This window comes from Triticum aestivum, chromosome 5A (assembly GCF_018294505.1).
Source record: "Triticum aestivum cultivar Chinese Spring chromosome 5A, IWGSC CS RefSeq v2.1, whole genome shotgun sequence".
Taxonomy (NCBI): Eukaryota; Viridiplantae; Streptophyta; class Magnoliopsida; order Poales; family Poaceae; genus Triticum; species Triticum aestivum.
The window spans coordinates 1541984-1561989 of NC_057806.1; the positions used below are offsets into that span (position 1 = coordinate 1541984).

At 42.1% G+C, this 20006-nt stretch overlaps 1 protein-coding gene across 1 annotated transcript; it reads left to right on the forward strand.

Annotated features, from left to right (window-relative positions):
• The first annotated feature begins 439 nt into the window (after window positions 1-439).
• Window positions 440-2207, forward strand: LOC123101910 (protein yippee-like). Its single transcript, XM_044523150.1, has 5 exons — window positions 440-781; window positions 874-917; window positions 1166-1277; window positions 1382-1437; window positions 1847-2207. The coding sequence occupies exons 1-5, from the start codon at window positions 677-679 to the stop codon at window positions 1953-1955; spliced, it is 426 nt and encodes a 141-aa protein (XP_044379085.1). The 5' UTR covers window positions 440-676; the 3' UTR covers window positions 1956-2207.
• The last annotated feature ends 17799 nt before the right edge of the window (window positions 2208-20006 follow it).

Here is a 20006-nt window from a genome sequence, read left to right on the forward strand (position 1 = left end):
GTGAACTGCCCTAACCTGTCGTGCCACCGCCCCGTAGCCCCGAGCTCTCGCCTAACCCCGAGCCTATCACCGCCACCTTGCCGGTCTCCGGCTACTCCCAGGAGTTCTAGAGGTGGAAGCAGAAGCAGTCGGGCAGGTCCACCCACATCATCTCCGACGAGTCCTTGGCGTACTCGGGCATGGCTCGCCCTCATCTGCTTGGCACCAAAGGGAGTGCGTGCGTCGGACCGAGCGCGCCGGGGCGAGCGTGGCATGGCCCGGTGCAGCAGGGCGCGACGCGACAGGGCCTCCTTTGCAGTTATGTTGTGGGGTCGGGCCGGGCCGAGCAGGCGAATCTGAGGTAAATAACATAGCTGATTGGAGCAGGCCCTAGCCCAACACAGAGATAGTGGATTGCTGATGGGGAGAGCGGTGGCATCGTGGGCAAAACCGTCTCTCTGCCCAGTCAAAATTCCCCATTACCCATTGCTTCCCGTCTCCTTCCTTCCCCACAAATTTAGTACTCGTATTTACTTGCACCCCACTTTTCCCCCATTCCCCTTCCCTTCCGTCCGTCGCCGGGATCGGATCGCGCCGCTCTTCTCCGGCAGGCGCGGATCGCCGATCGACAGCCGGTCGGCAAGCAGCATCGGTTGGCAGGCCGTCTTAGGGGAGCAAGAAGAGGAGGGATCGACCGATGGGGCGGCTGTTCCTGACCAGCCTGGCGCCGGCGACCGGCACCATCTACTGCTGCAAGCACTGCGACTCCCACCTCGCCTACGCCCAGCACATCATCTCCAAGGTATCCATCCCTCTCCCCCCGTCTCTCCCATCTCCGTTTGCGTCCATCTTTGTCCTAACTGAACACGCGCTTTGGTCTTGTTTCTTGGCCAGATGTTCCGCTGCAAGCACGGCAAGGCCTACCTCTTCGACAAGGTGTAAGTGATTGATTACTGGACCATGCCTGAATCCCCCCATCTTGCTCATACTTCTCCATTTTTATTCATCATCTTGCTACTGCCTGTGCTCTGTTTTATTTACTGTGTGCTCTGTTCTTCTCTGTAACACGGCTGCTGCTGCTGCTGCTGCTGCATTATTATTATTATTCAGAAGAATTGATGTGCTCTGTTCTCTGTTTTACCGTGTGTTTCATTGTGTATGTGCCCTTCCTTCATCGGCAATGCAGCGTGAACGTGGTCGCCGGGGAGAGTGAGGACGACCGGATGATGACCACGGGCCTGCACACCGTCCGCGACATCTTCTGCGTCGCCTGCGGAGCCATCCTCGGCTGGAAATACGTAAGCGACATTCGCCTCAACATTGGTTCTCCTCTTCATTGTTCATCCTTGGTTTGATTGGTGGTCATTATACTCACTTGTCCATGGTCCTGTATGCTTGTTAGGTGTCTGCATTTGACAAGGATCAGAGGTATAAGGAGGGCAAGTTCATCCTGGAGAGGTCAGATCCTCATGCCTCTCCCTTTGTTCTCATATTGCTTCGCTCTCCTTTGCTTCTGGATCGAATTGCTAGCTACTCTGCTTTGCTTCAGGATCGAATCGCTAGCTACTCTGCTTTGCTTCAGGATCGGATCGCTAGCTACTCTTGCAGTCTTAGTTTTTACATCATATTAACCTCTTCTTAATCTGACATCATTTTCAATCATTTGTGTGCTAATAAATTGAACATGCAACTGCTGCGCTCATAGTTCTATGCTACCCTACTACCCTGTTAACTATGTCTACAAACTAAACTAGCTAGTTCACAACACTGATGATGCATCGCAAGGAAAAACACAACTACAACGCAAGTCAGCAATATGCACCGAAATCCGTTCCTCATCCTGTTCATTTATTTGGGCGAGGCGCAGGTGCAAGATCCATTCGGGCGGAGGCGGCCCTCCCGACCGCATCCAGCTGTGGGCTGAGCATGACGCTCGCATAAGTTCCAGCGAGGATGACGACCAGGGCGCCGTGTGACCTTGCAAGACAATGCAAGATCAGTTCATTAGGCAGGCAGACATGACATGACTGTAAATATTAGTGTTAATCAGCGTCGTTCCGTTCCCTGGCACTGCAAATCATGTAGCTGCTCGCTAGATGAAGAACCATGAATGCTTATCTATCTATGCATATGCAACCGTATGAACCAGACTAGTTGTCGTTCATGTACATATAAGAATGTGTCTCCACCAAAATAAAATCTTTGTCAGTTTAGTACTGATTTGGTTATCGGTCTATCTCCACAACACTAGCTATTAATCATTTGGAGGATGGATATCCCCTGCTGGCAGTGTTATGCATGCTATGTCCATCAGTTAAGCATTGGTGAACAGTGATCACATCTTTTTACACCGTCTGAGGCAGTTTTAGTTGATTTATTTACATGGGCTGTTTCCCCCCTTGTGAAGCAGAATATTCAGGTGGGGTTTACAAGTGAATTATTTAACGGGCGTTTAATTTGATAAAATAAATCCAGGATGAAACATTGAACGGAAAATGTCATTTCGATGAAAAAATTATGCATGGCAATGATCTAGGACAATTGCGTAAGAAACGTGAAAGAAACATTGTAACTGCATCATGTTCGGAACGACATACAATTCCCTGTTCTGGGACATTTTGTTGCATACATTAGCTGCAGCTGGTGTTTGTCTGCGTGGTTTGTTAGAATGGTGATGGTTTGAATTCTTCACATTTCATATACTGGGAGAATGACAACGAATGTTACCACTCAGAAGGGCAAATCTACTGAGGTTGCGATTCTGATCCACAACACATGTGGCATGTGGTTTCACATGCTGATCATTCACATTATTATTCGACTTTTGTTGTTGTTTCCTTCCTCATTATAGTAGTATATATATGTGTGTAAAAAGGCGTGGGGATTTGGAACTCGATTCCCTGGTTTGTTTACAGTGATTTGGTTCACCATCGCTTGTTCAAACACAGGAAATCCATGAAAAATTGGCTGGCTCTATCACCTTTCAGCATTGTCAACAGGAAGCAAATACAGTGGCGCACAAGCCGGCGAGACGCTTTTGATACAAATTCTCCTTCGTTTTGGGATTTCCTATGTAAGAAACGACATTTCTATTCTGTGTCGTTACAAGAATTTGTTAGTCTGTGTCGTCTTATGTCACCGGATGCGGCTATGTGTGAAGGCACACTGCATGTGTCACTTGTTGCAACTTGATAGTTTTCGTATTCTTTTGTAGATTTGATTATTCAAATCATTTTATTTCTTGAATCGTGCGTCCAAGTAACGAACCGTTTTCACGTTGTATTTCTTGCATCGAGATCTTTGAAATTAGATCCCATGTTAATAGGTTTCAACATTTTTTTCCACGAGAAAACTGAAAATAAGAAAAAATAAAAACTGACAAAAAAAGGTAAACCAAAATAAAAAACTGGCAAAGAAAAAAAAACAAAACAATCGGAAGAAAAAAACCAAAACCCAGAAGCACAGTTTTTTCATTTTTTTTAGGAAGCACGGGTTGTGCTTTTCTTTTTGATGGGGAAGCTAAGGTTGTGCTTCTCGCGGAATCAAATATGTGCTTGTAGAAGTATTATTGTGCTTTTCCCTTCTTTCGAGGGAAGCAAAGCTGTGCTTTCTTTTTCCGACAAACACAACTATGCTTTCTCGTAGAAGTATAGGTTGTGCTTCTCGTAGGGGCACATACTGTATTTTTTTTGAAGCACAACCGTATTTTTCCTATTTGGAGAAGCACACTACGCAGGTTGTGCTTCTGGCGTAAGCAAATTTTATGCTTATCGTGAAAGCACACCTGTGCTTTCCACGAAAAACATAGCTTCCTAGAAAAAAGTTCCATAAAAACCTTGGGAAAACCAAAGAAATATAAATAAGCCGAAACCCTCCTAAAAATCTCAAAAAGACACGTGAAAAAGGGAATCATGAAGGAGTACCCAACGCGTGACACATGGCGGCGGCTGGGCACACCACGCGAAGCTCCAGCGTCCCGGCGAGTACCTGCTAAAAGGATCCGGCTTGCCTGCTCCCTCTCCATGCTTCCATCCGTGCTCCCACCTCATCCTACGACTGTCTTTTTTTCTTTTTCTTTTCTAATCTAATCATCTCCCCCTTGATTTTAAAGGGGTGGAGCCGGGTCTTATTTTGTCCCAATCAAATCAAGCCACGTATGCGGGAGCACGAATGGGCGCACAAGCGGGGAGTAGGCAAGTCTCGTCCCTGCTAAAAAGCGCCCTCAATAGAGTAATCGCCAGTTAGTTGGTGGCCGGTTAGTAGGACGTGCCTCATCCTGCTAACATAACCCGATTTGTTTTCTATTTTTATTTCAAATTAAATGCATATGTTTCAAAACCTTAAATTTACATTGGAAGTAAAAAAAAACGAATTTGAAAAAAGGTTAACATAGTAAAAAAAAATTGCACAGTTTTAAAATATATTGATAACGATAACTATGAAAAAATGTCCATGACAATGATTTTTTCCCGTGTTTCAAAAAATGTATGCTATTGTTATAGAAAAGATGTTTGTGTAACGTCAAAAATGTTTCGTTCCATTACAAGAATGTACATCACATCTGATAGAAATCTTCCCGCGTTTAAAAAAAATTCATGAAATTTAGAAAAATGATATGTACAAACGTATTTTTTTGCATAGGTTTAAAAAATGTCTATTTACATAAAATTTATTTTAACATTTTAAGAAAAAATTATGTGTTTGCCAAAAATGTCCGTGAAATTTTCAAAAAAGTTTATACATCATAGAAAAAATCACGCAGTCTAGAAAAAAATGTTTATTTCTGTTTCAAAAATATACATAATGTATTTGAAATAAATTACCATGTATTCAAGAAGTGTTTGAAAAATGTATTTTAAGAAAATGTGCATCATGCATTTGAAAATTTTGCAGCTTGTATCAGAAAAATATATCATGTGTACTCTAAAAATGTATATTGTGTATTGAGAAAAGATTAGACATGCGTTGACAAAAAGAAAGCTGATAAAAACCGACAAGAAAACCCAAAGAAAAAAACAAGGAAGAAAGAAAACCAAAGTACAATGAAGAAAGAGAAGAAAAACAAAAAAACAAAAGAAAACAAAAAGTCTGAAGTAAAAATAAGACAGAAAGGAAATACGAGAAAACCAGTTAAAACACACACACACACACACAAAACTGGAGCAGAGAGCAAACCTACGTGTGGTACGAGCGGCAGGAAAGCAACTACACTAATGGGCCAGCCCGCTTGACGTCAACCATAGGCGATTCCTAATAGGAATCGGTACGGGCGACGTATAGCCCTGTCAGTCGTTCCTCTAAAAAAGCCATCAATCTTTGTCGCATGCAGATCTAATTACTTATTTTTTCCCTCTCAAGGAAAATGGAAGTTCAAATAAATTAAAATTCATTTTTTAGAAGCACAGTACATATGTAGAGGCTCACAACACAACACACACCCATTCACCCTGAAGAACACACGCATGCGACCCTACACTTATGAATACCTCCAAGAGACTAAGCCGGCAGATCATGAGATTGATGAAGTCTCTACAGACACCTCATTGTCGCCGAGCAAAAGTTCTATGTACAAAGAAGCCTTGTTTTAAACAAGGTACAATCAGAACAATAACAAACAATGATTTTTTTACGGGTGAACAACGGCTTTTTGTAGGGCAACCATGGGAAGATAGCCAAAACCCATCTCTGTAAGTAGACATAACACAACGATTACATAATGTAGCACTCAACGGACACAAGAAGGAACAAGAAAACAAAGACAGAGGAAGAATAAAAAACGAGCCATCACAGCTAGATCAAAGTGAGAAGAGAAAGAACTAGCATTGTTGGATAGGTTAAAAGGAGAACCAACATCGAGAGGACGTAGGAAATCTTCAAAGACTTCTACCTTACTAGAAGGGTTGGGCGCGCTTTGCCGCGCCGTTGAATTTGTTGGGATTCTTAAATTTCATTACTTACTTTATTTCAAAATATATGGTGTATTACTTTTTTGAAAAGTCTAATCTCTTTAAGTTTGATCAAACTTATAGAGAAATATATCATAATTCATAATATCAAATCGGTGTTATTAGCTTCATCATGAAATGAACTTACATTTTTTGTTTAATATTGTGAATGTTGATATTTTTGGCTATGGACTTGGTCAAAGTTAAAGAAACTTGACTTTCCAAAAAACTAATAACTCTTATATTTTGAAACTGATGGAATATTTAGTTTGGCTGATGGGGGAGACGATGGAGTGTGTTTTTATGTTTATTTATAATGCGGTTATTTGGTGGGCTTTTCGTCGTGTGATTCTGTGCTATCCACTAATCAACCCATATTTATATGGGGATATTTTTTTATCAGTGGTTGCATGTACTGTATTCATGCTATAGTATCACATGGTGGCGCTTTTTTCTAGGTGATGGAGTCTGCGAGGCGTTGATATGTTTTTATAGGCTGGTTGTTGCTGATTGATTTGAAAATTGTTGGCCCGATCAAAATCATAAATCAAATTCAAAATTGTATACCTCAATTGAATGAAAGAGCTTTAAAATTAGGGAACATAGAAAATTAAAATAATTAAATGGGAGGGCCCCTTGAGAAATTGTTGTCCCAGTCAAAATCGGATGAGCCAATTCTCAATTGTAGCCTCGATTAATTGTGAAGATTTAAAAATTATAAAGCATAATGTATTAGATAAAAAATTAAATGAGAGAGTTTTGAGAAATTGTTGACCTGTTCAAAATTAGGTGACCAAATTCCAATCGGAGATCTTAATTGATTGTAAGGCCTCTAATCCTAGGGAGCTTAGTGATATAGTATTAGAAGGGTAAGATGCGCTTTGCTGCTCCGTCGTCTCTATTTGGCCATGCACCTGATGATTTCAAAGGTAATTACATAACAGTCATCGGTTATCACGCTTGTTCGGACGTTCTTTTCACAAACATACAAAGAGACAACGCCACGATTGACATGTATCATAATTGGTATTTTGTCGCAAATTTATGGAAAAATGGATGGTATGGTGTTCATACAAAGAGACAACGCCACACTAAAAAAACAAAGAATAGATGGTATTTTGTTTTACACTTAAATTGCATCCTAGATTTTTTTTAAGAAAGAAATGGCATCCGAGTTATTGTCGCATGTATCCATATAACCGTGTGAACATAAATATCATTCCAAAAGCATCTCTTCACAGATAAGGCCTAAAAAGAAAGACAGGCATTTCACCTCCGAACTAATAGTGGAAGCTAGCATCATTCTGCGAAATGTGTACATGTGGGATGAACTGCTGATATGATCTGAGAGTTCATTAAAACTGGATACATTCCATTAAATATATAACTATAAACATCCACCATATTTCGTTATCCAGGCTTCTGATATACAGTCTTCGGTCTGTAATCTACTCTCAAAATCATGTTTCTAACTCAAAATATGGACCTTCATATCAAAGAAGACCCAAATTATAAAATAAAACACTACACTTGTTGCATCTTTGAAATAGCCATCGGCCTTTCCTCGGCCAGGAGCTGATAGTGGAATCAATATTATGAAGTAGAATGATCATTTTATGCAGCCCTATTCTCTAGTGTTCTGCCAACATGGAACTGATACAACTTGACACACCTAATCGCGCGCGAAGCCTCTTAGCGGCGGACCTCTTCTAAATGTTATAGCATATTATAGTGCTGCTATAGAGAGCTATTTAAAATGTTTGCTCATGTGTTTTGGGCAAAAGACCCTTAGCGCAGGACCTCCTCTAAACGCTATAGCTATAGCGGGCTATTTAAAACCTTGGCGAGAGCCCACCCAGTTGTAATTCCCTCGACAGTCGACACGACCAAGGGAGTTGACAGAGTCAAAATCAGGGCACACAATCCAAATCAGCATCCTCATTTGACCGTGAGCTGTTTAAAATTGGGGAGCATGATGATATAGAGTATATGTCCGGGAGACTTGTATAGGATTTGACCTTTAGGTGAGATCGTAGGATCAACACCAAAATTATTTAGACAATTCAAAGAATTCTGAATCTTTTTGACAACATACCTGCAAGGTATGTTTACAACTCTAAATCAGCTTCAAACTCGCTCTACAATAAGATATTCAAAAAAGACAAATTTGACTATGAATAGTGTCATCTTGGGGTGAATAGTATTTGGCACTATTCATATCCAATTTCATCTTTTTTGGTTCTCTAAGTGTACTTCAAATTAGGAGCTGAAATTTTTTGAGGTTGTACATCAAACACGGATGTGTGTCTACAAATATTTTTAGAATTTTTAAACATGTTCTGAGTCTTCAATAGATTGATCTCACCTAAAGCTAGATCCCATACAAGTCTCCCCCAGTATATGTCTAGAAGAGGTCTTTTGCCCCCTAAGTCATGTACACACATGGTAGAACAGGATCATTAAAAACACACATCGTAATACGCCACTTCTCTTCTTTCTAACTTTCTTACATGGTATTAGTCGCAAGTTCTGATACGACCTGTTGTAATATAAATGCAAAGTTTGTGGATGTTTTGCCTGAAGCCACGGTAAAGTTATCAAGATGAGCGTACACTAGTTAATGTTTGCATGCACGCTGATGCATTGCACATAGTTGGTATAGGCCAAGCAAAGAAACTTGTCCAGGCTCAGGACCAGATGAGATTTATCTCAGAATTTGACATGTGTACAACGGTGCAAGAAATAAAGAGAGAGAAACATGACATGTAAGCCAGCCTACATTGACGAACAGTGGTTAGAGGAACTGTAACATCCCAAATTTTTAATTTGAAATGTTATACATTAGATCATCATTGCATATCATGTTTTATTGCATTTTGCTTGATCCTAGAGATTCCACGCAACTCGAGGACCTACGGAGAGAGTTGGGGAATTCGTTATTTTCATATTTGGGTTTTTTTCAAATTATGAAAAGAGGATCGTTTGATTTTAATTATTTTTTCTCTGAAATATTTCTTTTATTAAAAATAAAAGAGAGATGATAAAATGACTTCCTCAAAATAAAAAAATATCAGAGATTTAATATTAAAATAAAATAAGATTTTTATTCGGAGTTTTGCCGCTATTTTATTTGAATTAGGAAAAAACTGCGTTTTTCAAAATTGCATTTTAGGCCCAAATAAATGTTCACCTTGTCCGTCTTATTTTTAGAGAACGGAGGAAATTTATTTCAGAATTTTTGAAGTCCGTTTAGTATTTCTTTTCTTTCTTTTTCTGCATGTAGATTTTTTTTTAAAAAGTCAAACCGACTAGGGCCGTATTCGGCCAGGACTCTCTGGGCCGGCCCCTTATAAGCCGCTCCCCCGAAGCCCGTTAGCCCCGCCCCAAACCCTAAGCCGCTCCGCCACACCGCCCCGCGCCGCCACGCGCCGCGTCGCTACGCCGCCGCCGCCTCGCCGGAGCCACGCCGCCGACCTGCCGCCCTCGTCGGACTCGCCAGAGGTAGCGCCGCCGCCGCCGGTTTTCTTCAGAAAACCGCACGTTTTTTTATATCTACGGTTATTTATTTATTTATTTAGATTGGTTTTTTCTGGTTTAGTTAATTAGCGAACGTTCATCCATACGTTCCTTTTAACGAACAGTTTTCGCTCGTTAGTTACAGATAACGAACATTCGTTCGTTAGCCTGTTCGTCAGTTTTTCTTTTTCTCAGATTTTCCATGATTATTTTTGATCGTGATTTCTGATCCGATTTTCATTCTAGTATAACTTTTCGCTCGTTTATCGAAATCAGGCGATTCAAGCGCCTAGAGTTTCGTCTCGAAACCCTCTTTCCGTTTAACCAACTTAAACAAGTTTTTGCTACTGTAAAATTTGACCTTAGTCCAGATTAGTAAACGAAGCTTATTTCTCTTGGCGTTTGAGTTTTGTTGCTTCGTTTGTTTTGATTCTTTTTGCAAACCGGAGTTCTTAACTTGAACTTTCTGGTTAGATCTCTTATTTGAGTTTTACCCGTGCTTTTGCTTGATTGCTTATTGTATGCTTGTTTGATTGCGATAGAGTACCCGGAGTGTGAAGCATGCTACATCGAGTTTTAGGTTTCGCGGATCATCAGCAAGGCAAGTAACACTTTGATCATACCTCTTGCTCCAGTTTTATTGCATTAGATCAACCCTCAAACATTGCATGGTTAGGATCTGAATTAAACTGTGGGTTGGGAAGTAGTTGATGAGGTAGGAACCCATTCACCTGTTTATTATCAAACCCTGGGAGTTACTTCTACGTTGCTTATATTGCCATACTATGCTAGTAGACGTGGATTGAGTTTGAGTGTATTCATGACAGATGTGAGATTGTTAAATTAATGGTTAACTTAATATGGCAACTTTAATACACATCTGGGTGGACTGAGGCACCTGGGGAACCCAGCGATTGCTTGTATTTTTGAAAATCCCGGGGTACCGTGTGATTCTCCTATGGACCGCCACCCAGACTCAAAGGGATCATAAGATTATTCATACTGGAAACTTCCGTGTGCAGCCACATGCCAATATGGGCTCTGGCATAGTTGATTAAGTTGTGGGAAACCTTTCCATGATGGGCTAGCAGATGTAGGGGATTGTAGGTGTACCGGCCTATCTATCGGTTAAGGGGACCTCCTTGGAAAGACTGTGTCTCGGTCATCCGTTTCTCAAACACCATGTAGTGCGAGAACTCCAACGGAGGTGATCGAGTCTTGTGGGGAAAAGTGCACAAACCTCTACAGAGTGTATAAACTAATCATGGTTAGCCGTGTCCCCGGTTATGGACATCTTGAGTATCTAGTTCTTGGATTATCATGTGGATCTCATCACTCTTAATATAATTTGATTAGGTTTAATGATAATTACTTTTAATTGGGATTGAGATGGGTGAACCTTCTCAATGTTTAACAACTACCATGATAGTTAAATAAAATTTATTCCTTTTCAGTAGGGAAAATTTGGCTTTACGCAAAAACATATCAACCATACAGCCTCCACCAGCCATATATGCATATAGTGATAGCTTTATTCTGTTCATTATTCTCTTGTGTTACCTTGCCAGCATATTCTATGTGCTGACCCGTTTTCGGGCTGCAACGTATCATGTTGCAGACTTTTCAGACGACGAGTAAGGAGCCTTAGGTCGTGGCCTTTCACTCAGTGATCCGTTGGAGTTGATGGACTCACTTTATCTTCCAAGCCTTCCGCTGTTATCGTATTAGATGGCCTTAAGCCATATTTATTGTAATAAGTTCTATTTTAAGACATTTGATGTAATAAGTGTGTGATTGCCACTCTGTTATAAATCCTTCAAGTACTGTGTGTGTCAGCATTATCGATCTAGGGATGACACTTATACACAGAGGTCAAACCGTTTGAGGTCTGGTCGCTACAAAGATGGTATCAGAGCACACGCTGAATGTAGGACACGACCACTAAGCTAAAGACCTAGATCAATATTCTCTTCTCATTTCTAACTCCTCTCCTTTTTCTACTCTTTAGGATGGCGGACACAAGGAACAAGTTTGCGCAACCAGATGAAGACGCCCCCTTTGGAAGACACTTGAAGGAAGTCACTAGGTACCTGAACATTGGAATACCAAACTTCACCGGGACTTACAACACCACTTTACCAGAAGAGGAGCGCTGGATGATTCAAGTTCAAGTTCCAGGAAGGACATTCACACTAGTCACTGAGCCCATAGAGTTTTCTTTCGATGCACCAACCTGGAGTCTAGGAAAGAGTATGGCAGCTCACATCACCATGGGACGCATTGGAGAAGTTTACCACAAGGATCTCAAGGATACTATCTACCAGATTTGTGGGCGCCAAGATGAGCAATGGGGGATGATTAGCACCAGGAAGGATAGATCCATTGCAGCTTTCATCCAGGAGTTAAACCAGCATATTCGTCGCCAGGAGAACCAGATGTGTGCAGGCATGATAGATCTGAAGAAGGCAATGACCAGGATCACGGAGCTTGAAGAAGAACTCAAGGCAACTCGTGAAGATTATGGGGAGGAAATCGTCGTACTAGTGGAGAGGAATAACGATCTGGAAAGGAAGCTAGGAGTATTCATGGGAGACCCCGCGTCAGGAGGAGAAGACGAAGAACCCAAGGAGATTTGTCCGGAGGACTACATCATTATTGACGACACCGATTCGGACCCCGATGATAGCGATGATGACTATGTTGATGAAGCTGGAGCAGATGTCATGGAGTCTTCGACCGATCAATATTTCTAGTTGACCACCAAAACAGTAGTAGTAGTCTACCATGTAAATAGTATAGTCCAAGCACTTTGTAACGATAGTTCTAGACCGATTGTATGCCCTTGCTTGATTGATTGAGTGATATGTTTGTGTTTGTCTCATGTGCATATGGGTAGTGTTTCCTCACTGGACCTCATTCTATTCTCTTCTCTCTAAACCCTCAGATGCCTCCGAGATGTGACCCCAGATTTACCTTTCCACCGGAGCTCACTCAGTTGATCCAGCAGCGGAATACCCTGATGCAGTTGTTAGTTCAGAACCAAGGCAACAACAACAACAACAACCCACCACCACCACCACCACCAGTTGACAACTTAGCTCGTTTTCTGAGGTTGCAGCCGCCGGTGTTTTCCAATAGCACCGAGCTGATAGTTGCATATGATTGGCTCCGCAGGATTGGAAGGGAGTTAACCACTACAGGATGCACAGATGCTGAGAAGGTGCGTTTTGCCGCACACCAATTGGATGGACCAGTAGGGAGAATTACACTGTCACTTATCCTATAGCCACTGTCACATGGGATCAGTTCCAGCAAGCTTTTCATACTGCCCATGTATCAGCAGGAACTATGGCCATGAAGAAGCGTGAGTTTCACAACTTACGCCAGGAGGATGCACTGTTGGCCAGTATGTGGATGAGTTTAGTAAGTTAGCACGTTATGACCCAGATGATGTTGCTACAGATGCAACTAAGAAGGAGAAGTTTCTGGAGGGACTGAATGATGAGCTAATCATGTAGTTGATGGTAGAAAATTTCAGTAACTACCAGGAGTTGGTGGATAGAGATCTCATGCTTAAAGGGAAGCAACAGTAGATTGACAACCGCAAGAGGAAGTATGGACAGGGGAAGTATAATTCTGGAGCCCAGCAGAGACCCCGTTTCACCCCGAACTCGGGAGGACTTGTTCATAACCATGGAGGCCACACTCATAATGGAGGAAGTTCGCACAACCATAGTGGGCCCAAGAACAACAATGGTAATGGAGGAAGTAGCGGACAGAACCGTTCCAACCCGGCAACACCCACCAAGAAGGATCTAAGCCACGTTACTTGCTACAAGTGTCAGAAGACCAGACATTACGCCAATGAATGTCCTAAAGCTAAAAATGGAAATGGCAATGGAAGCTCTGGGAAGAAGCCCAACCCTTTCAACAAGGGACAAGTGAACCATGTTAACATGGAGGAGATTGAAGCCCAGCCAGATGCTGATGACCCACAAGTATAGGGGATCTATCATAGTCCTTTCGATAAGTAAGAGTGTTGAACCCAACGAGGAGCAGAAGGAAATGATAAGCGGTTTCCAGCAAGGTATTCTCTGCAAGTACTGAAATAAGTGGTAACAGATAGTTTTGTGATAGGATAATTTGTAACGAGCAACAAGTAACAAAAGTAAATAAAGTGTAGCAAGGTGGCCCAATCCTTTTGTAGCAAAGGACAAGCCTGGACAAACTCTTATATGATGTAAAGCGCTCCCGAGGACACATGGAAATATCGTCAAGCTAGTTTTCATCACGCTCATATGATTCGCGTTCGGTACTTTGATAATTTGGTATGTGGGTGGACCGGTGCTTGGGTGCTGCCCTTACTTGGACAAGCATCCCACTTATGATTAACCTTTATGCAAGCATCCGCAAATACAACAAAAGTATTAAGGTAAACCTAACCATAGCATGAAACATATGGATCCAAATCAGCCCCTTACGAAGCAACGCATAAACTAGGGCTTAAGCTTCTGTCACTCTAGCAACCCATCATCTACTTATTACTTCCTAATGCCTTCCTCTAGGCCCAAATAATGGTGAAGTGTCATGTAGTCGACGTTCACATAACACCACTAGAGGAGAGACAACATACATCTCATCAAAATATCGAACGAATACCAAATTCACATGACTTCTCCCATGTCCTCAGGAACAAAAGTAACTACTCACAAAGCATAAACATGATCATAATCAGAGGGGTATTAATGTGCATACAGGATCTGAACATATGATCTTCCACTAATTAAACCAACTAGCATCAACTACAAGGAGTAATTAACACTACTAGCAACCTACTAGCACTAATCCCGGACTTGGAGACAAGAATTGGATACAAGAGATGAACTAGGGTTTTTGAGATGAGATGGTGCTGATGAAGATGTTGATAGAGATTGCCCTCTCCCGATGAGAGGAGCGTTGATTTCCCCCTCCGGGAGGGAAGTTTCCCCGGCAGAACAGCCCGCCAGAACCCTAGATTGGCTCCGCCAAGGTTCTGCCTCGTGGCGGCAGAGTTTCGTCCGAGAAGATGGCTTATGATTATTTTCCCATCGAAATAGTCCATATAGCAGAAGATGGTCACTGGAGGGCCACCAGGGGGCCCATGAGGTAGGGGGCACGCCCAGGGGGTAGGGCGCACCCCCACCCTCGTGGGCAGGGTGTGGCCCCCTTGGTGAAGTTATTACGCTCAATGTTTTTTATATATATTTGGAAAACATCATCCGTGAAGTTTCAGGACTTTTGGAGCTGTGCAAAATAGGTCTCTAATATTTGCTCCTTTTCCATCCAGAATCCCAGCTGCCGGCATTCTACCTCTTTATGTAAACCTTGTAAAATAAGAGAGAATAGGCATAAGTATTGTGACACAATGTGTAATAACAGCCCACAATGCAATAAATATTGATATAAAAGCATGATGCAAAATGGACGTATCAACTCCCCCAAGCTTAGAACTCGCTTGTCCTCAAGCGAAAAGCCGAAATCGAAAAATATGTCCACATGTTTAGAGATGAAGGTGTCGATAAAAATAAAATACGGACATGAGGGCATCATGATCATTCTTAGAACATCAACTTATATAATTCTTGTCATACGATATCTTATGCTAGAGTAATAATTCAATCACAATATCAAGTATGAATCATAAACTTCATTGAAAACTAACAAACTATAATCTCAGTCATTGAAGCAATTGCAATTTATCATAACATAGGAAAGAGTCAATGTATAAGAGCTTTTCAGCAAGTCCACATACTCAACTATCATATAGTCTTTCACAATTGCTGACACTCACGCAATACTTATGGGTATGGAGTTTTAATCGGACACAGAGAAAGATAGGGGCTTATAGTTTTGCCTCCCAACATTTTACCTCAAGGGTAATGTCAACAGTAATAGTTCATGAAAACCCACATCCAATTAGCTATATATACCAGGATCTTTCCAACATATTGTGCTTGCCAAAGGATAAAATGTAAAAAGGAAGGGTGAAGATCACCTTGACTCTTTTGCAGTATAGGAGATAAAAGTAAAAGATAGGCCCTTCGCAGAGGGAAGCAGAGGTTGTCATGTGCTTTTATGGTTGGATGCACAAAATCCTAATGCGAAAGAATGTCACTTTATATTGCCACTTGTGATATGGACCTTTATTATGCAGTCTGTCGCTTTTATTACTTCCATATCACATGATTGTATAAAGCTTATTTCTACCACACCAATCAATCATACATATTTAGAGAGCAATTTTTATTGCTTGCACCGATGACAACTTACTTGATGGATCTTACTCAACCCACAGGTAGGTATGGTGGACTCTCATGGCAAAACTGGTTTGAGGGTATTTGGAAGCACAAGTAGTATTTCTACTTGGTGCAATGAATTTGGCTAGCATGAGGGAGAAAGGCAAGCTCAACATGTTGGACGATCCAAGACAATATAATTTATCTCAGATGTAAGAAAGCATAACCCATTACGTTGTCTTCCTTGTCCAATGTCAACTCTTTAGCATGTCATATTTTAATGAGTGCTCACAATCATAAAAGATGTCCAAGATAGTATATTTATATGTGAAGACCTCTCTTTCTTTAGTACTTCCTATTAATTGCAATGATGACCAAAACTATGTTTGTCAACCCTCAATAACTTTTATTCATCATACTCTTTCTATATGAGCTCATTACTCTCCATAAGATTCACATGATCTCTTTGTTTCTTTTTATTTCTTTCTCTTTTCTTTTATTCACTTGGGATCATGGAAAAAATAATCAAGCCCTTGACTCAACACTAATCTTTATTATATAGCTCACGGACTCGATTACATAGAAGAATTATAAAGCAAAACTCATAACTAGATCATACTAAAACTTTTATTCTACTAGATCAAGATATTATCAAAAGGATCGAACTAAGAAAAACGGTAAAGATAAAAGTGATGGTGATACGATACGGGGGCACTCCCCCAAGCTTGGCAGTTGCCAAGTGGAGTGCCCATACCCATGTGATTATGTCTCTCTTTTCGGGGATGGTGATGTGATGTTCTTGGCGATGATGCCCCTCAAGATACGATTCCCCTCCTCAAGCTTGTTGACTTGCTGCTTGAGGTCCATTGTTGGTGTCAAAATCGGCGGATCTCGGGTAGGGGGTCCCGAACTGTGCGTCTAAGGCAGATGGTAACAGGAGGCAGGGGACACGAAGTTTTACCCAGGTTCGGGCCTTCTTGATGGAGGTAAAACCCTACATCCCGTTTGATTTATTCTTGATGATATGGGTATTACAAGAGTTGATCTACCACGAGATTGAAGAGGCTAAACCCTAGAAGCTAGCCTATGGTATGATTGTATGTTATCCTACGGACTAAAACCCTCCGGTTTATATAGACACAGGAGGGGGCTAGGGTTACACAAGGCCGGTTACAAAGGAGGACATATACATATCCGTATTGCCTAAGCTTGCCTTCCACGCCAAGTAGAGTCCCATCCAGACACGAGACAAAGTCTTCAATCTTGTATCTTCATAGTCCAACAGTCCGGCCAAAGGATATAGTCCAGCTGTCCGGAGACCCCCTAATCCAGGACTCCCTCAATAGCCCCTGAACTAGGCTTTCAATGACGATGAGTCCGGCATGCAGTATTGTCTTCGGCATTGCAAGGCAGGTTCCTCCTTCGAATACACCACGGAAGAATTTGAATACAAGGATAGTGTCCGACCCTGCAAAATAAGTTCCACATACCACCGTAGAGAGAATAATATTTCCACAAATGTAATTTGCTGACTTGTTTTTGTTGGGGAACGTAGTAATTTCAAAAAATTTCCTACGCACACGCAAGATCATGGTGATGCATAGCAACGAGAGGGGAGAGTGTGATCTACGTACCCTTGTAGACCGACTGCGGAAGCGTTAGCACAACGCGGTTGATGTAGTCGTACGTCTTCACAGCCCGACCGATCAAGCACCAAAACTACGGCACCTTCGAGTTCTAGCACACGTTCAGCTCGATGACGATCCCCGGACTCCGATCCAGCAAAGTGTCGGGGAAGAGTTCCGTCAGCATGACGGCGTGGTGATGATCTTGATGTACTACCATCGCAGGGCTTCGCCTAAGCACTGCTACAATATTATCGAGGACTATGGTGGAAGGGGGCACCGCACACGGCTAAGAATATGATCACGTGGATCAACTTGTGTGTCTAGGGGTGCCCCTTGCCCCCGTATATAAAGGATCAAGGAGGGGCTGCGGCCGGCCAGGAGGAGGGCGCGCCAGGAGGAGTCCTACTCCCACCGGGAGTAGGATTCCCCCCTTTCCTAGTTGGAATAGGATTCAGGAGGGGGAAAGAGGAGAGAGAGAAGGAAGGGGGGGGGGGGCGCCGCCCCCCTCTCCTTGTCCTATTAGGACTAGGGGGGGGGAGGGGCGCGTGGCCCAGCCCTGGCCGCCTCTCCTCTCTTCCACTAAAGCCCACTAAGGCCCATATACCTCCCGGGGGGTTCCGGTAACCTCCCGGTACTCCGGTAAAATCCCGATTTCACCCGGAACACTTCCGATATCCAAATATAGGCTTCCAATATATCAATCTTTATGTATCGACCATTTCAAGACTCCTCGTCATGTCCGTGATCACATCCGGGACTCCAAACAAACTTCGGTATATCAAAATGCATAAACTCATAATATAACTGTCATCGAAACCTTAAGCGTGCGGACCCTACGGGTTCGAGAACAATGTAGACATGACCGAGACACGTCTCCGGTCAATAACCAATAGCGGAATCTGGATGCTCATATTGGCTCCTACATATTCTATGAAGATCTTTTATCGGTCAGACCGCATAACAACATACGTTGTTCCCTTTGTCATCGGTATGTTACTTGCCCGAGATTCGATCCTCGGTATCTCAATACCTAGTTCAATCTCGTTACCGGCAAGTCTCTTTACTCGTTCCGTAATACATCATCTCACAACTAACTCATTAGTTGCAATGCTTGCAAGGCTTATGTGATGTGTATTACCGAGAGGGCCCAAAGATACCTCTCCGACAATCGGAGTGACAAATCCTAATCTCGAAATACGCCAACCCAACATGTACCTTTGGAGACACCTGTAGAGCACCTTTATAATCACCCAATTACACCCAATTACGTTGTGATGTTTGGTAGCACACAAAGTGTTCCTCCGGCAAACGGGAGTTGCATAATCTCATAGTCATAGGAACATGTATAAGTTATGAAGAAAGCAATAGCAACATACTAAACGATCGGGTGCTAATCTAATGGAATGGGTCGTGTCAATCAGATCATTCACCTAATGATGTGATCCCGTTAATCAAATAACAACTCTTTGTCCATGGTTAGGAAACATAGCCATCTTTGATTAACGAGCTAGTCAAGTAGAGGCATACTAGTGACACTCTGTTTGTCTATGTATTCACACATGTATTATGTTTCCGGTTAATACAATTCTAGCATGAATAATAAACATTTATCATGATATAAGGAAATAAATAATAACTTTATTATTGCCTCTAGGGCATATTTCCTTCAGTCTGCCACTTGCACTAGAGTCAATAATCTAGATTACACACTAATGATTCTAACACCCATGGAGCCTTGGTGCTGATCATGTTTTGCTCGTGGAAGAGGCTTAGTCAATGGGTCTGCTACATTCAGATCTGTATGTATCTTGCAAATCTCTATGTCTCCCACCTGGATTAGATCCTAGATGGAATTGAAGCGTCTCTTGATGTGCTTGGTTCTCTTGTGAAATCTGGATTCCTTTGCCAAGGCAATTGCACCAGTATTGTCACAAAAGATTTTCATTGGACCCGATGCACTAGGTATGACACCTAGATCGGACATGAACTCCTTCATCCAGACTCCTTCATTTGCTGCTTCCGAAGCAGCTATGTATTCCGCTTCACACGTAGATCCCGCCACGACGCTTTGTTTAGAACTGCACCAACTGACAGCTCCACCGTTTAATGTAAACACATATCCGGTTTGCGATTTAGAATCGTCCGGATCAGTGTCAAAGCTCGCATCAACGTAACCATTTACGATGAGTTCTTTGTCACCTCCATAAACGAGAAACATATCCTTAGTCCTTTTCAGGTTTTTCAGGATGTTCTTGACCGCTGTCCAGTGATCCACTCCTGGATTACTTTGGTACCTCCCTGCTAGACTTATAGCAAGGCACACATCAGGTCTGGTACACAACATTGCATACATGATAGAGCCTATGGCTGAAGCATAGGGAACATCTTTCATTTTCTCTCTATCTTCTGCAGTGGTCGGGCATTGAGTCTTACTCAACTTCACACCTTGTAACACAGGCAAGAACCCTTTCTTTGCTTGATCCATTTTGAACTTCTTCAAAACTTTGTCAAGGTATGTGCTTTGTGAAAGTCCAATTAAGCGTCTTGATCTATCTCTATAGATCTTAATGCCTAATATGTAAGCAGCTTCACCGAGGTCTTTCATTGAAAAACTCTTATTCAAGTATCACTTTATGCTATCCAGAAATTCTATATCATTTCCA

Excerpts from the sequence above, each read along its gene's own strand:
- LOC123101910 (XM_044523150.1), top strand. The coding sequence starts at position 677 with ATGGGGCGGCTGTTCCTGACCAGCCTGGCGCCGGCGACCGGCACCATC. Across the intron at positions 782-873 it reads CCCAGCACATCATCTCCAAG|ATGTTCCGCTGCAAGCACGG; the intron begins GTATCCATCCCT and ends TTTCTTGGCCAG. Across the intron at positions 1,278-1,381 it reads CCATCCTCGGCTGGAAATAC|GTGTCTGCATTTGACAAGGA; the intron begins GTAAGCGACATT and ends TATGCTTGTTAG.